This window comes from Chanos chanos, chromosome 16 (assembly GCF_902362185.1).
Source record: "Chanos chanos chromosome 16, fChaCha1.1, whole genome shotgun sequence".
Classification (NCBI taxonomy): domain Eukaryota; kingdom Metazoa; phylum Chordata; class Actinopteri; order Gonorynchiformes; family Chanidae; genus Chanos; species Chanos chanos.
The window spans coordinates 4060317-4080789 of record NC_044510.1 but is presented as its reverse complement, the minus strand read 5'-3'; the positions used below and the strand labels follow the sequence as shown (position 1 = coordinate 4080789).

Sequence of the window (20473 nt, the reverse complement as noted above, 5' to 3'; positions counted from 1 at the left end):
CTCTTCCATACCAGCATTTTTATTTATGAACATACCACACAATTCTCACAAATCATATTCCCACCAGTACATATACCAGGATTGGTGAGTAGTTTATGATCAGATATTTTCCAAATTAAACAATTTTTAACATTTACAACAGCAATTGCTTATGGAATCTGTGAACATGAATCTAGTTAAAATATAAGTGTGTGTGTGTGGGGGCGTGTAATCAAAATGTGTGTGTAAGCACAAAAACTGTGCAGATGTTTTGTGTGTGTGTGTGTGTGTGTGTGTGTGTGTGTGTGTGTGCGTGTACGCACTTATAATCATTGTGTAATCAGAATGTGTTTGTGAAGAGACTGGAGTTCAAAAACAATTGAGGTAATTGGAAAGTAACAAACTCAGTTTAAAAATCTCAGGAAATCCTTAGACAACTTTTTCTCCTGTAGTGGCTATAAAACTGATCATTACATTCTACTACATCATACTGGGTTATGTTTACTCACCGCAGTTTCTCCAGTTCACACTGTGGATCCTTTAGTAAAGCAGAGAGACACTTCACTCCTGAGTCTCCTGGTTTATTCCCACTCAGATTCAGCTCTCTCAGGTGTGAGGGGTTTGATCTCAGAGCTGAAGCCAGAGCAGCACAGTCTTCCTCTGTTATATTGCAGTTATACAGACTACAGAGAGGGGGGAGGGGATAGGAGGGAGAAAGAGATGATTGTTAGAAATTCTAAGGTTTTTATTTGTCAAGCAAACTTCACAGCATGCAGTGTTAAAGTGAATAAGCCAAAAATTCACAGATAAAAATACACACACACACACACACACACACACACACACACTCCCTGGATTCACATCTCTTTGAGTACATTTGCATTTACATTTGAGTTTTTCAGAATCACTGGAACTTAACTGGCTTCAGATTCTCAAATAAGGTTATGGTTATAGCTCAGTGATATTATAATTCAGTCTTATATTCACAGTAAGCCAATAATTACAATTTATCTACACCATTGGCACGACATCCTTCATCAGATGAAAGCTCCTCTGGCTTCTGACTTGTGTAATTCATCCCATTTATTCTGTAACTTTACATATTCACATCTGTCCCTATCAGATAATACCTCACATTGAGAAAGAAAGGTTAGCTGAACAACAATGTCTTCCTCCATTGCTCTTTTTTCCTTGGCTAAATCACTTAATAATTTTCCACATTTAAGTTCAAGGAGCTTCCAGTTCCAATCATAAGTGTTTTTATGTTTATTTTTTGTTCCAATAAGGCTCAATAAACTCATGAGCTTGCTGTTTGACCTGCTCGGGTTTGAGGAGAGAGCTATTTCACGTCCAAAGTGTGGCTTTTACCAGGCCAGCAGTGCTGTTAGAGGACAGAGGAATTAAGACATAGACATCACCTTCTGATCAGTCAATGCAGTGTTATTACTGTGAACAGAACTGATGCTGTCCTTCAAACATCTAGACAGTGAGCAGTGGTTGATCCTGGATCATCTTACATTTAGACAGTGACCAGTGGTTGATCCTGGATCATCTTACATTTAGACAGTGACCAGTGGTTGATCCTGGATCATCTTACATTTAGACAGTGACCAGTGGTTGATCCTGGATCATCTTACATTTAGACAGTGACCAGTGGTTGATCCTGGATCATCTTACATTTAGACAGTGACCAGTGGTTGATCCTGGATTGTCTTGAACAGTCCTCATTACACCACATGTATTGCCAAATATCCAAATATCACCCAAATCAAATTTTTCCATTTAATCTGCAAGATGCTGATCTTTTTGGTGGCCACCTGTTTAAAATAATACTTATAACTATCTTGAGAACTGGAGAACAGACTGTGGAGATGAATTCATTTCTGATGGAGAACTGGATTAAGAAAGTCAAATCTGAAGTAGAAAAACAACATGATATTAGGAGAAAGAATGCCGGATACTCAACTAGCAGCAATTCAACCAAACCAACCCTCACAGTCTAGGGGAATAACCAGCCCAATCCAGTTAAACCCGGTCCCCTAACCTAACACCACCTTACGTGTGGTGTATAATGTGTAAGTTTGTCTGTCTATGTGTGTGAGTATATAACTAGGGAGATGATTGGAGGACTGCACGGCCAAACCTGGGGGAAATGTGGGTGGTGTCTCCAGAAGGATGGTTCAGTTCACCGTGATGTCTGTGTGTCATGCTCGGTGAGACTAAACAGTATCTTTCCAGTTCAGTTATGGTGATGTGAATCTGACAGGTGTGAGAAAGACTCCAATATTGCCCAGTGGGGAAATAATGATGAGAAATAGGGAGATGATACTGACAACCTCTGTTAACCAATACGGTGCCGCGTCACTTCACAGCAAACTCTTTAAAGAGTTCTAAGACTCGCCCCTCTCGCGAAAGCTCACCAAATCTCCTCTTAAAGAGACACAACACCCAAGTAGGCAGCACCCTCCAGCATCTCATGTGTATGTCATCGCTTTCCCTATTCTACCACTACCATCTTTACACTCATCACACATAACATCTGTTTGTGTTAAATACTGTATCTGTTAGTTAGACCTACTGATCTGTAAGAGAAGAACAACACTGTTATTTATTACATCTGTCTCAACCACCTACAGCTCTTCCATATCAGTATTTTCATTTATGAACATACCACACACTTCATCTGATATCTTCTCCAGTACATTTTATAGGAGCGGTGAGAGGTTAATAATCAGATATCACTTTCGAAACATCTAATATGGATGGAATCTGTGAACATATTTTGTGTGTGTGTGTGTGTGTGTGCGTGTGTGTGTGTGTGTCTGTTTGTCACTATTTCATTTTCATGGCTCAATGAAATGATTCACCTGTTTATACAGCAGTCAGAGAACATCATTATTGTTACTGATACTGAAAATTACTGATCTCTGTTGCACACACGCGCGCAAGTGCGCACCCACACACACAGCCACAAACACAAACACACAAAAACACAACAATCATACAGAACAGTCACACTGGAGTTTCTGAAATGACATCACAATGTAGTCCTATGACATCATCACTCTGACAACACAGAGTCCACAGTTTGAATTCACCAAGCTTTAGAGACATTCTTAGCAAAGAATTATTACAACAGCAATAGAAATACTTCAAGAGTCATATTTTTGTCTTCTCTTCTTCAAGAGTCAAATATTCATGAAATATGACAATTTGGTTTATGCTTTAGTGGTATATAGTCACTATGGTGGAGAGTATTTATTGATAGTTTTGTGTGTGTGTGTGTGTTTATGTTTGTAATCAGAATGTGTGTGTAAAGAGACTGAATTTCAAAAACATTACAGGTTATTGGACAATATAGAACTCACTGTAAAAGTCTAAGTAAATCTTTAAAGAACCAGTTCTCCTATAGTGACTATAAAATTCTGTCCACTACATTCTGCTACATTATACTGGGTTATGTTTACTCACTCCAGTTTCTCCAGTTTACACTGTGGAACCTTCAGTAAAGCAGAGAGACACTTCACTCCTGATTCTCCTGGTTTATTCCCACTCAGATTCAGCTCTCTCAGGTGTGAGGGGTTTGATCTCAGAGCAGAAGCTAGATTTGCACAGTCTTCCTCTGTTATACTGCAGTTACACAGACTACAGAGAGGGGGGAGGGGATAGGAGGGAGAAAGAGATGATTGTTAGAAATTCTAAGGTTTTTATTTGTCAAGCAAACTTCACAGCATGCAGTGTTAAAGTGAATAAGCCAAAAATTCACAGATAAAAATACACACACACACACACACACACACACACACACTCCCTGCATTCACATCTCTTTGAGTACATTTGCATTTGTATCCTACTCTTTCACTATGTGATAAATCATTCACTAGTTTACTGAATGTGATGATCTTGGAACTTAGTTATGGAGGAGAATTGAATTCCAAGAGTATTACTGTACTCGCTACATTAATGTTATAATTTAAGGTATGTAAACTCTAATGAAGAGCTGTTTTAAATCATTTCTTAGTTCAGTGCCCAGAACGCTGAGCCATAAATACAGTTTTTCAGAATCACTGGAACTTAACTGGCTTCAGATTCTCAAATAAGGTTATGGTTATAGCTCAGTGATATTGGAATTCAGTCTAATATTCACAGTAAGCCAATGATTACAATTTATCTACACCATTGGCACGACATCTTCCATCAGATGAAAGCTCCTCTGGCTTCTGACTTGTGTAATTCATCCCATTTATTCTGTAACTTTACATATTCACATCTGTCCCTATCAGATAATACCTCACTTTGAGAAAGAAAGGTTAGCTGAACAACAATGTCTTCCTCCATTGCTCTTTTTTCCTTGGCTAAATCACTTAATAATTTTCCAAATTTATGTTCAAGGAGCTTCCAGTTCCAATCATAAGTGTTTTTATGTTTATTTTTTGTTCCAATAAGGCTCAATAAACTCGTGAGCTTCCTGTTTGACCTGCTTGGGTTTGAGGAGAGAGCTATTTCACTTCCAAAGTGTGGCTTTTACCAGGCCAGCAGTGCTGTTAGAGGACAGAGGAATTAAGACATAGACATCACCTTCTGATCAGTTAATGCAGTGTTATTACTGTGAACAGAACTGATGCTGTCCTTCAAACATCTAGACAGTGACCAGTAGTTGATCCTGGATCATCTTACATTTAGACAGTGAGCAGTGGTTGATCCTGGATCATCTTACATTTAGACAGTGACCAGTGGTTGATCCTGGATCATCTTACATTTAGACAGTGACCAGTGGTTGATCCTGGATTGTCTTGAGCAGTCCTCATTACACCACATATACTGCCTATCATCTGGAGACTCTCCCTCCAAATATCACCCAAATCAAATTTTTCCATTTAAACTGCAAGATGCTGATCTTTTTGGTGGCCACCTGTTTAAAATAATACTTATAACTATCTTGAGAACTGGAGAACAGACTGAGGAGATGAATTCATTTCTGATGGAGAACTGGATTAAGAAAGTCAAAGCTGAGGTAGAAAAACAACATGATGTTAGGAGAAAGAATGCCGGATACTGAACTAGTAGCAATTCAACCAAACCAAGCCTCGCAGTCAAGGGGAATAACCAGCCCAATCCAGTTAAACCCGGTCCCCTAACCTAACACCACCTTACGTGTGGTGTATAATGTGTAAGTTTGTCTGTCTATGTGTGTGAGTATATAACTAGGGAGATGATTGGAGGACTGCACAGCCAAACCTGGGGGAAATGTGGGTGGTGTCTCCAGAAGGATGGTTCAGTTCGCTGTGATGTCTGTGTGTCGTGCTCGGTGAGACTAAACAGTATCTTTCCAGTTCAGTTATGGTGATGGCAATCTGACAGGTGTGAGAAAGACTCCAATATTGCCCAGTGGGGAAATAATGATGAGAAATAGGGAGATGATACAGACAGCCTCTGTTAACCAATATGGTGCCGCATCACTTCACAGCAAACTCTTTAAAGAGTTCTAAGACTCACCCCTCTCGCGAAAGCTCACCAAATCTCCTCTTAAAGAGACACAACACCCAAGTAGGCAGCACCCTCCAGCATCTCATGTGTATGTCAGTGTCTTTCCCTATTCTACCACTACCATCTTTACACTCATCACACATAACATCTGTTTGTGTTAAATACTGTATCTGTTAGTTAGACCTACTGATCTGTAAGAGAAGAACAACACTGTTATTTATTACATCTGTCTCAACCACCTACAGCTCTTCCATATCAGTATTTTCATTTATGAACATACCACACACTTCATCTGATATCTTCTCCAGTACATTTTATAGGAGCGGTGAGAGGTTAATAATCAGATATCACTGGGGGTCACGTGGGTACGTCGAGCAAGATGGCGGCACATTAGAGGAGCTCCGCTCGCCCACCAATATACTTGTTATAATATATACCTGCTTTCCACAATTTTTGGTGAAATTACCCTCGCTGGGCTCTTGCACATAATTGTTTCGTCGGGAAACTGTTCTAGAGCTACTATGTCAACCACGACTACCACAAAGTATTTCAAAGGAGGACAGGCGACAGGCCGTATGTCCACTCGAGCTAGTCCCACACCGACAGAGGACGAGTCAACTTTAAAATTATCACCGCAAAGGCAAGATGTCAGAAAAACGAGTCTAAAAAATGTGTTCACTGAGATCACCAAAGTGAGTGACACACTTCGAGGGGTGGCAGCAGACATTTCGACAATTAAGGAAACAACTACTGAGCTAAAGAATGCAGTGAAAAGACAAAGGAGGGTGGGGTTTACCAGACCTGAGGTTATATCATATTTCATTTGAAATGGCCAAATTAGCCAAGCACTGGACTAAGGAGGACCAACTAGACTGGGTTATTATTTAGAATAAGATGTGCTCCCCCTTCTCCCCCGTAGACAGGTTATCTCAATCCTTACATAGTTCACCTAATCCCATCTTGTCTCACTCTAAACAGGTTTGGACCAGAATACATAAGATGTTAAAATTACCACATTGTAGACAGTTTTACTCCTCTATATGGCATAACCCTTCGACTGATATTGGGAAGACAACAGTATATTGGAAAAAGTGGCATCTTAACGGGCTGTGTCATGTTGGTGACTTGTATAAAGAGGGCGTGTTTATGTTGTATTCTGATATGATAAGACAATACGCTCTCACAGGAAAAGAACATTTTTGGAAGTATCTCCAAATCAGGAACTGTATTACCTCCAGGACTCATTATATGGATGGAAACCACATGACGGACTTCTTCAAACTGGCAACGACTCGCCTTCGTGCCTCTGTCTTCTACAGAACGACTAAGGATCTGCTCAGTAGCAGTTGTAACAACTTGAAAATAATGTGGCAGAAAGACCTGGGTTGTATATTGGAAGAAGAGGAATGGTTGAAAATTTTATCCAATCATGGCAAATATGTCAGGGAATCCAAAAGTAAATTCACTCAGTATAAAATAATACATAGGTATTATTGGACACCAACCAGATTACACAGGATGGGCCTACTAACGAGCAATTCATGTTGGAAATGTCAGGAAGAAATTGGCACATTCTTACACTGTATTTGGGAATGCCCAGTGATTCAGCCCTTTTGGAGGAATGTTTTAAGACACATGAGTAAATGGCTGGGCAAGGCATTGCCAGTATCTCCAAGAGTATGTTTATCAGGAGACAGATCACAAGCACATAACCTATCAACAGAATTTTCGGTTGTTATGGCTGGTATTATTACGGCTTTTAGAATAATACTCGGGCATTGGAAAATGCCTCGACCCCCAGAACTGAAAGAATGGGTCAACCATATGACAAAAACTGCTTCATATGAATCCATGCTGAGCAGGATGACTGATAAAAACCATGAGAAGGGTCCACGCTGGGATTACTTTTGGAATTATATTACATTGTCTAATGATCCTGAAATATGATTGCTGTGTTTGCCTGCCTGAGGAGTTTGTTTTTTCATTTTTTATATTTTTGAATTCACTTCATTCTATTTTATTTCTTTTTGTCCCCTCCTTCTCTTCAGACTATGACTAATGCTGTATCCTCTCTTATATGGATCTTTTATTTTATAGCCATTTTATTTCTATTGGTGATGTCATTGGAGCAGTGTCTCAGTTCATATGTCGATTTGTCATGTGCCAACCTTTTCAAAACAATAAAAATTTGTATTACAAAAAATAATCAGATATTACTTTCGAAACATCGAATATGGATGGAATCTGTGAACATATTTTGTGTGTGTGTGTGCGTTTGTGTGTCTGTTTGTCACTATTTCATTTTCATGGCTCAATGAAATGATTCACCTGTTTATATAGCAGTCAGAGAACATTATTATTGTTACTGATACTGAAAATTACTGATCTCTGTTACACACACACACGCACGCACCCACACACACCCACAAATACAAACACACAAAAACACGACAATCATACAGAGCAGTCACACTGGAGTTTCTGAAATGACATCACAATGTAGTCCTATGACATCACCACTCTGACAACACAGAGTCCACAGTTTGAATTCACCAAGCTTTAGAGACATTCTTAGCAAAGAATTATTACAATAGCAATAGAAATACTTCAAGAGTCATATTTTTGTCTTCTCTTCTTCAAGAGTCAAATATTCATGAAATATGACAATTTGGTTTATGCTTTAGTGGTATATAGTCACTATGGTGGACAGTATTTATTGATAGTTTTGTGTGTGTGTGTGTGTGTGTGTGTGTGTGTGTGTGTTTATTTTTGTAATCAGAATGTGTGTGTAAAGAGACTGGAGTTCAAAAACATTACAGGTTATTGGACAGTATAGAACTCACTGTAAAAATCTCAGTAAATCTTTAAAGGACCGGTTCTCCTATAGTGACTATAAAATTCTGTTCACTGCATTCTACTACATTATACTGGGTTATGTTTACTCACTCCAGTTTCTCCAGTTTACACTGTGGAACCTTCAGTAAAGCAGAGAGACACTTCACTCCTGAGTCTCCTGGTTTATTCCCACTCAGATTCAGTTCTCTCAGGTGTGAGGGGTTTGATCTCAAAGCTGAAGCCAGAGCAGCACAGCCCTTTGCTGTTATACTACAGTTCCATAGACTAGATAGAGAGAGAGAGAGAGAGAGAGAGAGAGAGAGAGAGAGAGAGAAATAACCATGAGAAAAGCAGAGAGCACTCTTCTCTGATGGATGATTCTTAAGGTTCCAGCAACAGAGCTACAAAATCACACACTACCACATAAACTTACTGACACTGACTAAAACTAAAATGAACTGAGAAAGAAAGAGAGAGAAAGAGAGAGAAAGTGAGAGAGAGAGAGAAATAACCATGAGAAAGAAACTATGACATTTTGGGTTGTCATGGAAACCTCAGAGCATGCAGTGTTAAAGTGAACAAGCCAGAATTCACAGATACAGATACAGACACATATGTATGTGTGTGTCAGGGATGACTGTTGTGCTGGATGATTATATTTCACAAGGCGATTACTACGATTACTACTTTCAATTCTCAAACACGCCAAAGAAAGCATATTTAAAATAAAAGAGAAATTATAAATGGCATTATAAATGGAGTGTCTGATCAAAATGTTACTGCATAAGAACAATTCCAAAACAAGTGTGAGACCTTTTCATCTGCATCCCCACAAAAGGAGCAGTCAGAAGCAATATTCCACTTCTATCTCTTAAGGAAAGATTTGGCTGGACAGACTTTGCTTGTGGATTAAGTGAAGTGGAACTCCTCTCACTGTGTTACTGAGTAGATACTTGAGAGGTGTCAGGTCCTGGTTCTCTCTTTCCCCTCTGCTGGACATTTTGTTACATTTCCATATGCACTTCCTGCTCCCTTAGTTAACCTTAGTCATTGAATCAGTAGCCACACCTGTTTTTGGTTAGTCTAGTCCTGCTCTGTTGTGTATAAATACTCCTAGTTTTCTCTTGTTTGGTGTGTGGAATTGCATTGTCAGTGTGTTATGAATCCTGTGTCAAGAAATCTGAAGCCTGTAAGTTCTTTGAAGTTCTTTGCTCACTTCAGTATGAGAGAGATCAAAAGCATGAACAAATGGCCAAAAGAAATGAATGTCCCTAAGTGACATTATAACCCCAGACATCACAGCATCAAATACGACTGCATATTCTTCAAGTTACTAGAATCTGATATTTTCTCAGCAAATCTGAGCAGCTGTACAATCTTCCATTTCTAGTAGCTGAACCACTAGAATAATATATTATTTTAATTCATTTAAAAGAATACAGATTTACTTTCATATAGAATGCCCTTTTTTCAGATGTTGCATCTTTGTGGAGAAGATTTATGCTTAAACATAAGAGACCACGCCAACAGCATCTGTAATTTGATTTGCATTTTTACTGATATCATTGTTACAAAAGAATAGAAATTTGAGGCCATCAGCTTTGAAAAATTTGGATTAAAGTTCCACATAGATCAAGGGTAATTAATGAATCATTAAAATCAATTAATTTTAAATGTGGTGTTAAGGGCTTTAAGGTCCGAAAAAATTAAACCATAATCTGTGTGGAGTTTGTTTTTCTAAACTAAATTAAGGGTAAGTTGTGAATAGAGCTATCATGCTTCTCTGTGACTCTTTTACCTTCAGCACAGCATTAAAAGGCTTTGAAACCTGTTTTTTCTCACATCCTTTCTCACTTGTTCCACTAGAGGCCACAGTCTGATCCTGACATCTTTAGTTCTCTGTGTGAGAGATTTAAAGACCTTGATCTTCTCCTCTTTGAACAGAAGTTGATGTTCCTGTTTCCCTCTCAATTTAGTCCCTGTAAACTCCTGAAATAAACTGCACAGCAATTCTGTAGCCAGATTGTGCATCTCCTGAGTGGAGACCCAATCTATGGGTGATGTCCACAGAGTCGGCTAGTTCACCTCCTATGTCAGGTGAGACCTGGCTGAACAGGTCATTGGGGATCTTTTTAACATTCTCCCCTGTTTGTTCTTGGATTCTTGTTATCCACAGATTCCACTAACTTGTGACAGTTTGAATGTCTGTACATCTTTGTTTTTTAGGGATAAATCCTTGTTAGTCACATCATCCACTTGTTTTCCCATGAGCACTCAACCCTTCACTCTGTGTCAAATGAGAGTTAGTGTCTGCACACGTGTGTGTATATGTACACATGTGTGTGTTTCTAACTATACATATTCCACTTGGTCCTACGCTGTACACTCATGTATACTATTAAAAACAGATCCATCAGGTCACTCTGTGATTCAATAATTCAATAATACTGTAAAGACTACAATACAGTATATGTCAGTATTTTATTCAAGTGAAACATCCAACAGATTAATGAAACTCACGAATGAAGCCACGGATTCATCATATTGTTTTCATAGCATTTTGTAGAGACATCTCTCACCTCAGTTTCTGTAGTCTGCAGTGTGGATCCCCCAGCAGAGCAGAGAGCTGCTTCACTCCTAAGCTCACTGGTTTATTATGACTCAGATCCAGTTCTCTCAGCAGTAAGGGGTTTTTACCTAGAGCTGAAGTCAGAGCAGCACAGGCTTCCTCTGCAACAGGACTTTTCAACAGCCTGCAGAGAGAGGAAGAATATATTCATGTCACTGACCATTTTACACCTCACCACTGCCACTATCCTTCTCAATAGTCCAGGACAGTGTCCACTTCAGCCTACAGAGAAAAGGGCCAGTTTAACATTGATATATACCAGAGACAGAATCAATTTGTGAAAAACAAGGCGAAATCCTAAGGGATGCCAACACTTTCTTCAACTGATAATTTATAGCACAAGACAACAAGGCATTTTCCGTTTATTAATTCAGTTCTGCGTGTAAATATTACACACAGCAGATGAAGACAAATGTAGCACCTGCATCATGTTTTTGTTACCTTGCCCATCACTGAACCTTTTTCACTAGTGTTGGGGTACAAAGTAATGCATTACAGTCATTTCATTATTTTTCTTCATAACAAAGTCATGTGAAATATCACAGTGTAAGTTCTTATGATCATATTATAATTACTCATTTAATAAGAATTTCATTCCTTGTATTACACATATGTTTCTAAGCAAATAATATTTAAATAATAAATTAATAGCCATAATCTTTTCATAAATAAATTACCAAAAAGCTTGTCAAAGCTGGCCTGCAGGAGGAACAGGCTTTCCAGTAAATGATTTGAGAGACTTTTGTTAAAGAGATATAACCACTACTTTACATATAAGGAAGCAAAATGAGTTCAGTAAAAGTAACCATTTTGGTAATGTGCTGAACACACTTGATAATGTGTATTTGATTTTCTTTAAAAAGTGTTTCTGGTTGAAGGTTGTATGTTGTTGAACTACTTGACCACTGTAAACCTCTATGGTTTTAGTTTTATGAAGATATATTTTTGAACTATTTTCCTGAATTACTTGGTGTGTTGTTGAACCACTAATAAAGCACAAATAAGACTACTGAATGTCATCCTTGTACATTCTGTTTTCTAGATTAGTATGGGTTTTAGAGATGAACTTAGGCAGTAGCGTTGCTAGGGTCTGTCATTTGTAGCCCCAAATAATTTTGTCATCTGAAAAAGAAAACAATATGAAGTCCTAATATTTGTTGGAATAATAGTAAAAACACTAAAGAGCTTGTCTCTCAATAAAACCCTAAATCCACTGCTCTGAGGATTAGTTGAGTCTTAGTGCTACACTTTGTAACATATCAATTAGTTAAGAGGAGACCATGGCAGCAAAGCAGTTCCTTACAAGGCCACAGAGAGAAGGTGCCATCTGTGATGTTCGCAGAGTGTAGAAGCTCCTTGATGCTCATATGTTTCCTATCCTGAGCTCAGTTTTTCAGACAGCCCTGACAATACCTGTTAGCAGTTGCAGTTGTGACAGATCACTCAGTGCACTATGCCATGTTCACATGTGGTTGAGAAAAACAATGGGCCACTGAATCTCTTGGCTATTTTGTCTATTGTGAAGGAAACTTTAATCATAGATCACAATAAGTCCATTGATAGGATATTAAAATGAAAAGTACACTCTAATGGTTCCACCCTGTGCTGGAGATGCAGAAAACAAAGATGGTGAGGGCAACTAGATGGGAGAAATGACAGATGAAGAGATAAAAAAGACACATACAGCGGAAAAAAAGAGAGGAGAGTAAGAAAGAGGGACAACCTATGTACAGACACTGCAACAACTGGCAAACCATGAGTGCTCTGAGAAAACTAAACAGCACATTACCATATGGTTGCTCTGGCCTTGCCACACTTAGAAACACCCCTGCTGTAATTTATGGACTTTTCTATGGCCTTACACTTTCTTCATTTTCTGAGCCATGATGCACAAGACTGTCTTTGCAAAAACTAACAAACCATGAGGGTTCTGAGAGAATTGAACGACACATGGTCACATACTGTCTCTTGTCTCAGTGCTCATGTGTTAGCATGGTACAGGAAGTCCAGTAGGTCTTCCTAAGCTCCATAAATATCTTTGGGAGCTGAAGTCAAGGTATTACTTGAAACTGTCCAGAAAGTTGATTTTTTTTAACCCCTAAAAGATGTGTCTTGGGGGAGGACTGTACTCAGTGCTAAAGAAGAACTGATTGTATAACTTACACATCAGAGAGTAGTTTAAATTCCTAATTGAACAAACATGAATAATGTCATGAGAGTGACAAGAATTCTGTTTGTAAAGGTTGAGTGTGTTACTTTTTGAAATATCTGTTCTGCACACTGTTGTACAACATCTTCACCTGAGTTTCTGCAGTTCACAGTGTGGATCCTCTAGTAAAGCTGAGAGCAGCTCCACTCCTGAGTCTCCATGATCATTCCCACTGAGGTCCAGCTCTCTCAGGTGTGAGGGGTTTGATCTCAGAGCTGAAGCCAGAGCAGCACAGCTTTCCTCTGTTATACTGCAGTCTGAAAGTCTACAGAGAGAAGGAAAGTTTGTCTTCTTAATACATATACCATTGTGTTTTGAATTATGTCAAATGGAGATCAATGTTTTGAAATTTTGTTTAACTTAACTACAGACAGTAACAGTACAGCAAAAATGACAAGAACAAGAAAGTGGAGACAGACAGAAAAGACACTGAAGTCAACAAATGAGGATTAAAAGACAGACAGGAAGAGAGTAACAAGACACAGATAGTGCTCATAAAGAGGGTAAGACAAGAAAAGAGAGACCAACAAGGCATAAACCACCTTTGCTAGCATATATGTAGAGTTACATTTTTCATGCTTCATATGACTTGAATGAAATCATACAATAAAGCTACTTTTAAATTACTGATGTATTGAAAGTTATCCTTTCATAAACAGTGCACTCCTGCTTTCAAGGTAAGAGAGTGATTCCCTCTGGGGCTATATGCCATTATAAAAAATGTATGCAGCCCACTGTGAGGCAGATAGTGAGTGAGATGAACACTTAAATCTAATATTGATTAATGGTTTTCAGAAACCCAGTGATAAACACGTATAACCATAATAAGCATTGAACAGAGCATCATGGGGAGTTACTCAAATGACGTCACTGCTGGTCATGGAGTAATTTACCTGACTTGTCTCTCAAACTGTCTATCTTGGACTAATATCAATGGACAGACTCTAATTATAATATATCAAAGCGGGATTCAAATCCATCTGCAACAATATGTCATATAACATCTGACAGCAACGAATTGTTCCTTGGATCATTTCTTAACTCTCCAGACACTGCTGAAAGTAACGGAGACATGAGCTCTCCGATTGAAACAAACACTGCCAAAACACTCTCTAGCACTACCAAGCCGGTGGGTCAGCCACTACCTTCAGCACACCCGCAAGAATACCAGCTGTAAAAAAGAAACGACTTTCTAGTCAAGGACTATTACAATTCCCTGACGTAATTGACAATAAACATAGCATCGTGTTGTTAACAGAAGAAAAACTTAAGCACTTGGAAAAACTTAACAAACTGGACATCCTTGACACTTTAACCGAAGTTGCCGAGCTGAAAAACATGGTCACGATATTTAAAGCTGAAACTGAGGAACTCAAAAATACTGTCTCCGAACTACAATCCTAAATCACAAACATAAAAAAAACACCTATTGATCCTTCAGGATCAATGCTAGACCTTCAAACCAGATCAATGAGAGATAATTTAATTTTTAGTGGAATTCAAGAGGCAAACAATGAAAATCCAGAGGAGCTACTTAAATAATTTATAAAGAACAAACTTAACATCCCAGAAGAGACTGTAAACAACATTACGTTCACCTGAGTCCATCGGATTGGGAAAAAGGGAACAGGCGCCAACGCACTCCAAACTTCACCCATCGGACCCAGGCCCACTGTTGCTAAGTCTGAATTCTTCAAGCAGCGTGAAAATGTCAGAAGTCTCGGGAGAAGGCTCAAAGGCAAACTGTTTGGCATAAATGAACAGTTCCCACCTCTGATTATGGAGCGATGCCGAATTCTTCTTCCCATTTACCACAACAACCGAAAGAACGGCAAACAGGTGAGTCTGATCTCTGACAAACTCTTCATAGACAATAACTTGTTTAAGGATCCAAATGTCACCCCTTGGCTAAAATGACATTGCCATATACCAATCCTTGGAGCCAATGACCGTCTGTTAACTGAGAACTGCTGGAAACATAACTGTCTAATCCTAACAGTGTAATGTCTGGAATAGGGAGTTCTTGAGGGAAGAAGGTGGAGGAAATAAACCATGCGCGTGTGTATATATGTGCTTGCGTTATGCTACAACTATATGAGAAACGATGTCTATGAGCAGGCAGGCCAGTGGGCGATGTGCAAGCATGGTGGTACATGATGTTTAACTTTATTTTTTGTGTGTGTGTGTGTGTGTGTGTGTGTGTGTGTGTCAGTCCGCATTGCACCTTGTGTGTATTATATGCATGCACACTCTCTCTCACTCCTCTCTAGTAACTATACTTATGACTCATCTTGACTTAGCACTTGATGTCACAATGCCTATATATCACCCAGTCTATGAATGCATGTGTACATGTGCGTAGTCATGTGTTTGTGTAACAATGTTCAGATGTTGTTCTTCCTCTGCTCCCTTCCCCACTTCTCCTTCTTCTCTTCTCTGTCCCTGCTTTTAGCTGAGCTGCATTTCCAGTATGCAGTCCATGCAAAAAATGCTGCATGTGTTTTTTGAGGAATGCCCCCCTTTAATAAAGCCGGTTTGATCTATGTGTATCAATGATGAGATTACAGATTCCTATCTGATTGATAAAACCTTGCTTATAATTTTTATGTTGGCTAATCTCCTACATGGAGCATCTTGTGAAGTTATATTTCAGTATAGGTTTCACAAATAACCAAATACTTAATCTTCTGGCACAGCAGCATATACACACACACACATATATATGTGTGTGTTTAAATCTAATATAATGTCTGAAAATAATATATCAATCATTTTACTGCTACAAACCCCTCACCCGCCCTGCTTTTGGAAAGGCAGACCACTGCTCCATCCTGCTGCTGCCTGCATATAAGCAGAAGCTGAAACAGGAAAAACCAGTTATCAGGAGGCGCTTTCGCACCGAACAGTTCTAGGGTCTAATTCGATAGGAACTACCCCCTGTGGAGCTTCCCCTAGAACCACATTCGTTCTAGGGCCTTTTTTCTGTTTGCTTTCGCACCGCCAGTAGGAACACTGAAGTGACGTAAGCCGGCCGACGGTATAGCAGCTAAGAGCTGTTGTTTATGACTAACCAGGATAGCTGCACATTTTGAAGTACAAATTTAATGACTTTTAAGACCTTTAAATACCTCCAAAAGGAAAAAAGAACCATTACTGCGGCAAAAGAAATCGACAAACTAGACTACAGTATACGCAATGAGTTTTATTGAATTTGAATGACAGAAATATTGATTGCACATTAGATAACCTATAACTGCCTTCTCATTAACGAAAATAAAACTGTATGGCGATAGACCCAGTCCAATGGAGAAAATAATTTCCCAATGCATTTATGCATTTACCACCGCAGTAGCAGTGAATGACTTGATGGGCATAGTACTTTTCGGGTGCTAGCATAGCGCTTGTGCCTGACCCTTGCTCGCGGCATCGTGTTTTTTTTTTCCCCCTTTTCCCCGCCGCAGCCCTAAAATCGTAAGCTGGATAAACACATTCTTATTTTAGGTTAAAATGCGGATCACAGCCACACAAGCGGACACACAAGCACCTACCGAAGCGGAGTGTACGCTACCTCTTCAATGTACAAATATACATTGGACGTTGCAAAATGGTCATTGTTGGGGGATATAAAATACCGGTAAAATAAAACATAAAAACTATGTGCCCCCTCCTACAATTCCAGACATTTTGAGACATGAATATCAAAAGCTAAATGAAATACGTTCTAAGACTTTATATTTTGCACGGATCTTTAAAAATGGCGGTTGCAATCATCGCATACCTGCGTCTGGACCAATGACTGTACACCTACGTCACAAGGTTCCTATTGCGCTGCGAAAGTACCTACCCTGGAGTAGGGGCTAAAAAAGCCCCTCAAAACGGCGTTTTTAGAACTAAAATCGTTCTAAGTTCCTGCGGTGCGAACACGCCAAAAAGGGAGTACTTTCTCCAACAGTTCTAAGAACTATGAAAAGTTCCTCCGGTGCGAAAGCGCCTAGGGACATCTACAAATGGGACAGAGAGGCTGAGGGGGTCCTTCAGGACTGTTTTGAGACTACTGACTGGCAGATGTTTGAGGACGCGGTGGACAGCAACATCAATGAATACACAGACTCTGTCATAGGCTATATAAGCAAGTGTATCAGCAATGTTGTCCCAAAAACCACCTACCTGAACCAGAAGCCCTGGGTTAACGAGGAGATTCGCGCTAAACTCAAAGCGCGGACCACCACTTTCAACTCAGGAGACCCTGACACCTATAATGCATCCAGATATGACCTCCGGAAGTCCATCAGGGATGCCAAGAAGAAGTATAGGGACAAAGTGGAGTCCAGCTACTACAGCTCTGACTACAGGAGCATGTGGAATGGACTGCGCTGCATCACAGACTACAAGGGGAAAAACAGAGACATTGCCCAGCGCAAAGCATCGCTCCCAGATGATCTAAACACATTTTATGCACGGTTTGATGCAGACAATACAGCGCCCATCGTGCATCCACATGTGGATGGGAAGGCTGCCACACTGACCCTAGAAACAGCCGATGTGAGACGGTCCTTCAAAAGGGTCAACCCCTGCAAAGCTCCAGGGCCAGATGGCATCCCTGGCCGGGCTCTCAGAGTGTGCGCTGACCAACTGATGGAGGTGTTAACCAACATCTTTAACCTCTCCCTGAGTCAGTCCGTGGTCCCCACCTCCCTGAAGGCATCCACCATCGTTCCTGTCCCCAAGAAACCGATGGCCTCCTGTCTAAATGACTACCGCCCTGTTGCACTGACATCAGTCATCATGAAGTGCTTCGAGCAACTGGTTAAAACCCACATCTGCTCCTCCATTCCGGTCACCTTGGACCCTATTCAGTTTGCATACAGACCAAACAGGGCTACAGAGGACACCATCGCCATGGCATTACACACCACGCTCACCCATCTGGACAAGGGGAATACTTATGTGAGAATGCTCTTCATCGATTACAGCTCGGCATTCAACACCATCATCCCCTCAAAATTCGTTTCAAAGCTCGCTGAACTTGGTCTAGCACCCTCCATCTGCATCTGGATATTAGACTTCCTGACGGGCAGGCCCCAGGTGGCAGTCACACCTCATCGTCACTGATCCTCAACACAGGCGCACCACAGGGCTGTGTGCTCAGCCCCCTACTGTACTCCCTGTTCACCTACGACTGTACTGCCAAGCACAGTTCAAATGTCATCATCAAGTTTGCTGACGACACGACCATCCTGGGCCTCATCACAGACAACAATGAGACGGCTTACAGAGAGGAGGTGAGGGCACTAACCATCTGGTGCCAAGACAACAACCTCTCTCTCAACGTCAGTAAAACCAAAGAGATGATCGTAGACTTCAGGAGACAGCAGGGGGGTGGGCACCTCCCCATCCACATTGGTGACGCTGAAGTTGAGAGGGCCAACAACTTCAAGTTCCTCGGTGTATACATCACTGAGGACCTCTTCTGATCGCTATACACAGACACCATGGTCATTTCTTGAGAAGACTGAGGAAGTTTGACATGAACGCCAGCATCCTCACCAACCACTAGAGGTGCACCATCGAGAGCTTGCTGACGGGCTGCATCACGATCTGGTACGGGAACTGCTCTGCCCACAGCCGCAAATCACTACAGAGGGTGGTGGATGCGGCACAGCACGTGACTGGCAGCAGACTCCCTGTCATTCAGGACATCCTCCACCAGCGGTGTCTGCTGAAGGCCCACAGGATCATCAAGGACCGCAGCCACCCAGCACGCAGACTGTTCTCCTCGTCTGGCAGACGATACAGGAGCATGGCTGCACGTACCACAAGACTTAAGGACAGCTTTTACCACCAGGCCATCAGGCTTCTAAACTCACACAACTAAACACCCCCCTCCCCATTGGAGACTGGACTACCTACTTGTTGCACTGTCCACTGCTCAAGTGCACTGTTGCACTACTAACTTGCACTGCACTGTTTACCTTCACAGGTTACTATGGTTCACAATGTTTACGTGATACTGCACTGACACTTACACTGGTACATAAAGCTGTACATCCCCCATGTGCAATACCGTTGTTCACACTCACCACTTTAAATTTAAGCCTCCTTCACATGTATATACTGTATATTTCATATTCTGTTCCATATTCTGTTATATTTATTGCGCACCCTCCTTGTACCTTATTGTTCATTGCTCATACCTCTCTTTGTATATTTTCTTTCTTAGTTAACTCCTTTTATATATTTATAACTCTCTTTTATATTTTCTTTCTTAGTTAACTCCTTATTCTCCTACTCTTATTTTTTTTAATCCCCTGTTTTGCTCTTCTACTCCTTAGTGTCCTACTCTTTATTTATTTAAATCCCCATTGTACTCTTATTCTTACAACTAGTGTCTTACTCTTTATTTATTTAAATCCCTATTGTACTCATTCTTATGACTAGTGTACTCTTATTCTATGACTAGTGTGCTCTTATTCTATGACTAGTGTGCTCTTATTGCTGAGTTGACCTGTTTCTCTCGTCTCACACATTTCATTGTACCATTGACCCTGTGTTAACCTACATATGACAAATAAACGCTTAAACTTAAAAAAAGGTGTCACACATTGACTCACTGGCCCCCTCTACTGGTCATTTTGTTCAGTCACTTCTTTGTGTTGTCGCTTCCTTGTTTTCCATGCCTCATTCAGTTAATTATTCAATCGTTGTGCACACCTGTTTTTGGTTAATCAAGTCTGGTTTGCTCTGTATAAATATTTATATTTTCCTTAGTTTCCTTTCTGGGGGGTGTTCCAGAAAGTGGGTTTAGTGAAAACTCAGAGTTAGTTAACTCAGAGTAAGCAGTAAACCTAAGAGCCCTGTGGCTTCATTCTCCTAGCAAAACAAAGCCAAAGGGCTCTTATATTAGGACGTTTACTACTTGCTCTGAGTTAACTAACTCAAAATTTTCACTAAACCTGCTTTCTGGAACACCCCCCTGAAGTCTTTGTCTTGTCTTGCCTGATGTTATCTGAAGTACCTGAGTAAGTCTAAGTCCAAGTGTTATTTTGAATCCTGCCTTGTTTATGTGTTGCTGTACCTGTTGCTGATTAACTGATAACAAATATGACTGATATCTTCTCCCGTTGCTTTACACACCAGTGCAACAGTCAGTTGTTAATAAGAATATTCAGTGAAAATAAAACACCATCCCACATTTCTAAGAAATAATCAAATATAACAACAGACAAAACAGATATATTTCATTCTTTTTAAATGGTGGCGACTGCATATATTGATGCACTGATTGAAAATAAAACATCTTTTACAAATTTCCTTTAAATGATTCTCCAAGTACC

At 40.2% G+C, this 20473-nt stretch overlaps 1 protein-coding gene across 1 annotated transcript in view; it reads right to left on the bottom strand.

Annotated features, from left to right (window-relative positions):
* Positions 1-3446: 3446 nt before the first annotated feature.
* The window catches only part of LOC115829712 (NLR family CARD domain-containing protein 3-like), a 28437-nt gene continuing 11410 nt past the window's right edge, over positions 3447-20473 (bottom strand). The window contains exons 8-9 of the mRNA XM_030793880.1: positions 13231-13404; positions 3447-3624 (exon numbers count right to left, since the gene is read on the bottom strand). Coding sequence (XP_030649740.1) covers positions 3447-3624; positions 13231-13404 — 352 coding nt within the window. The remainder of the gene's footprint in view (positions 3625-13230; positions 13405-20473) is intronic.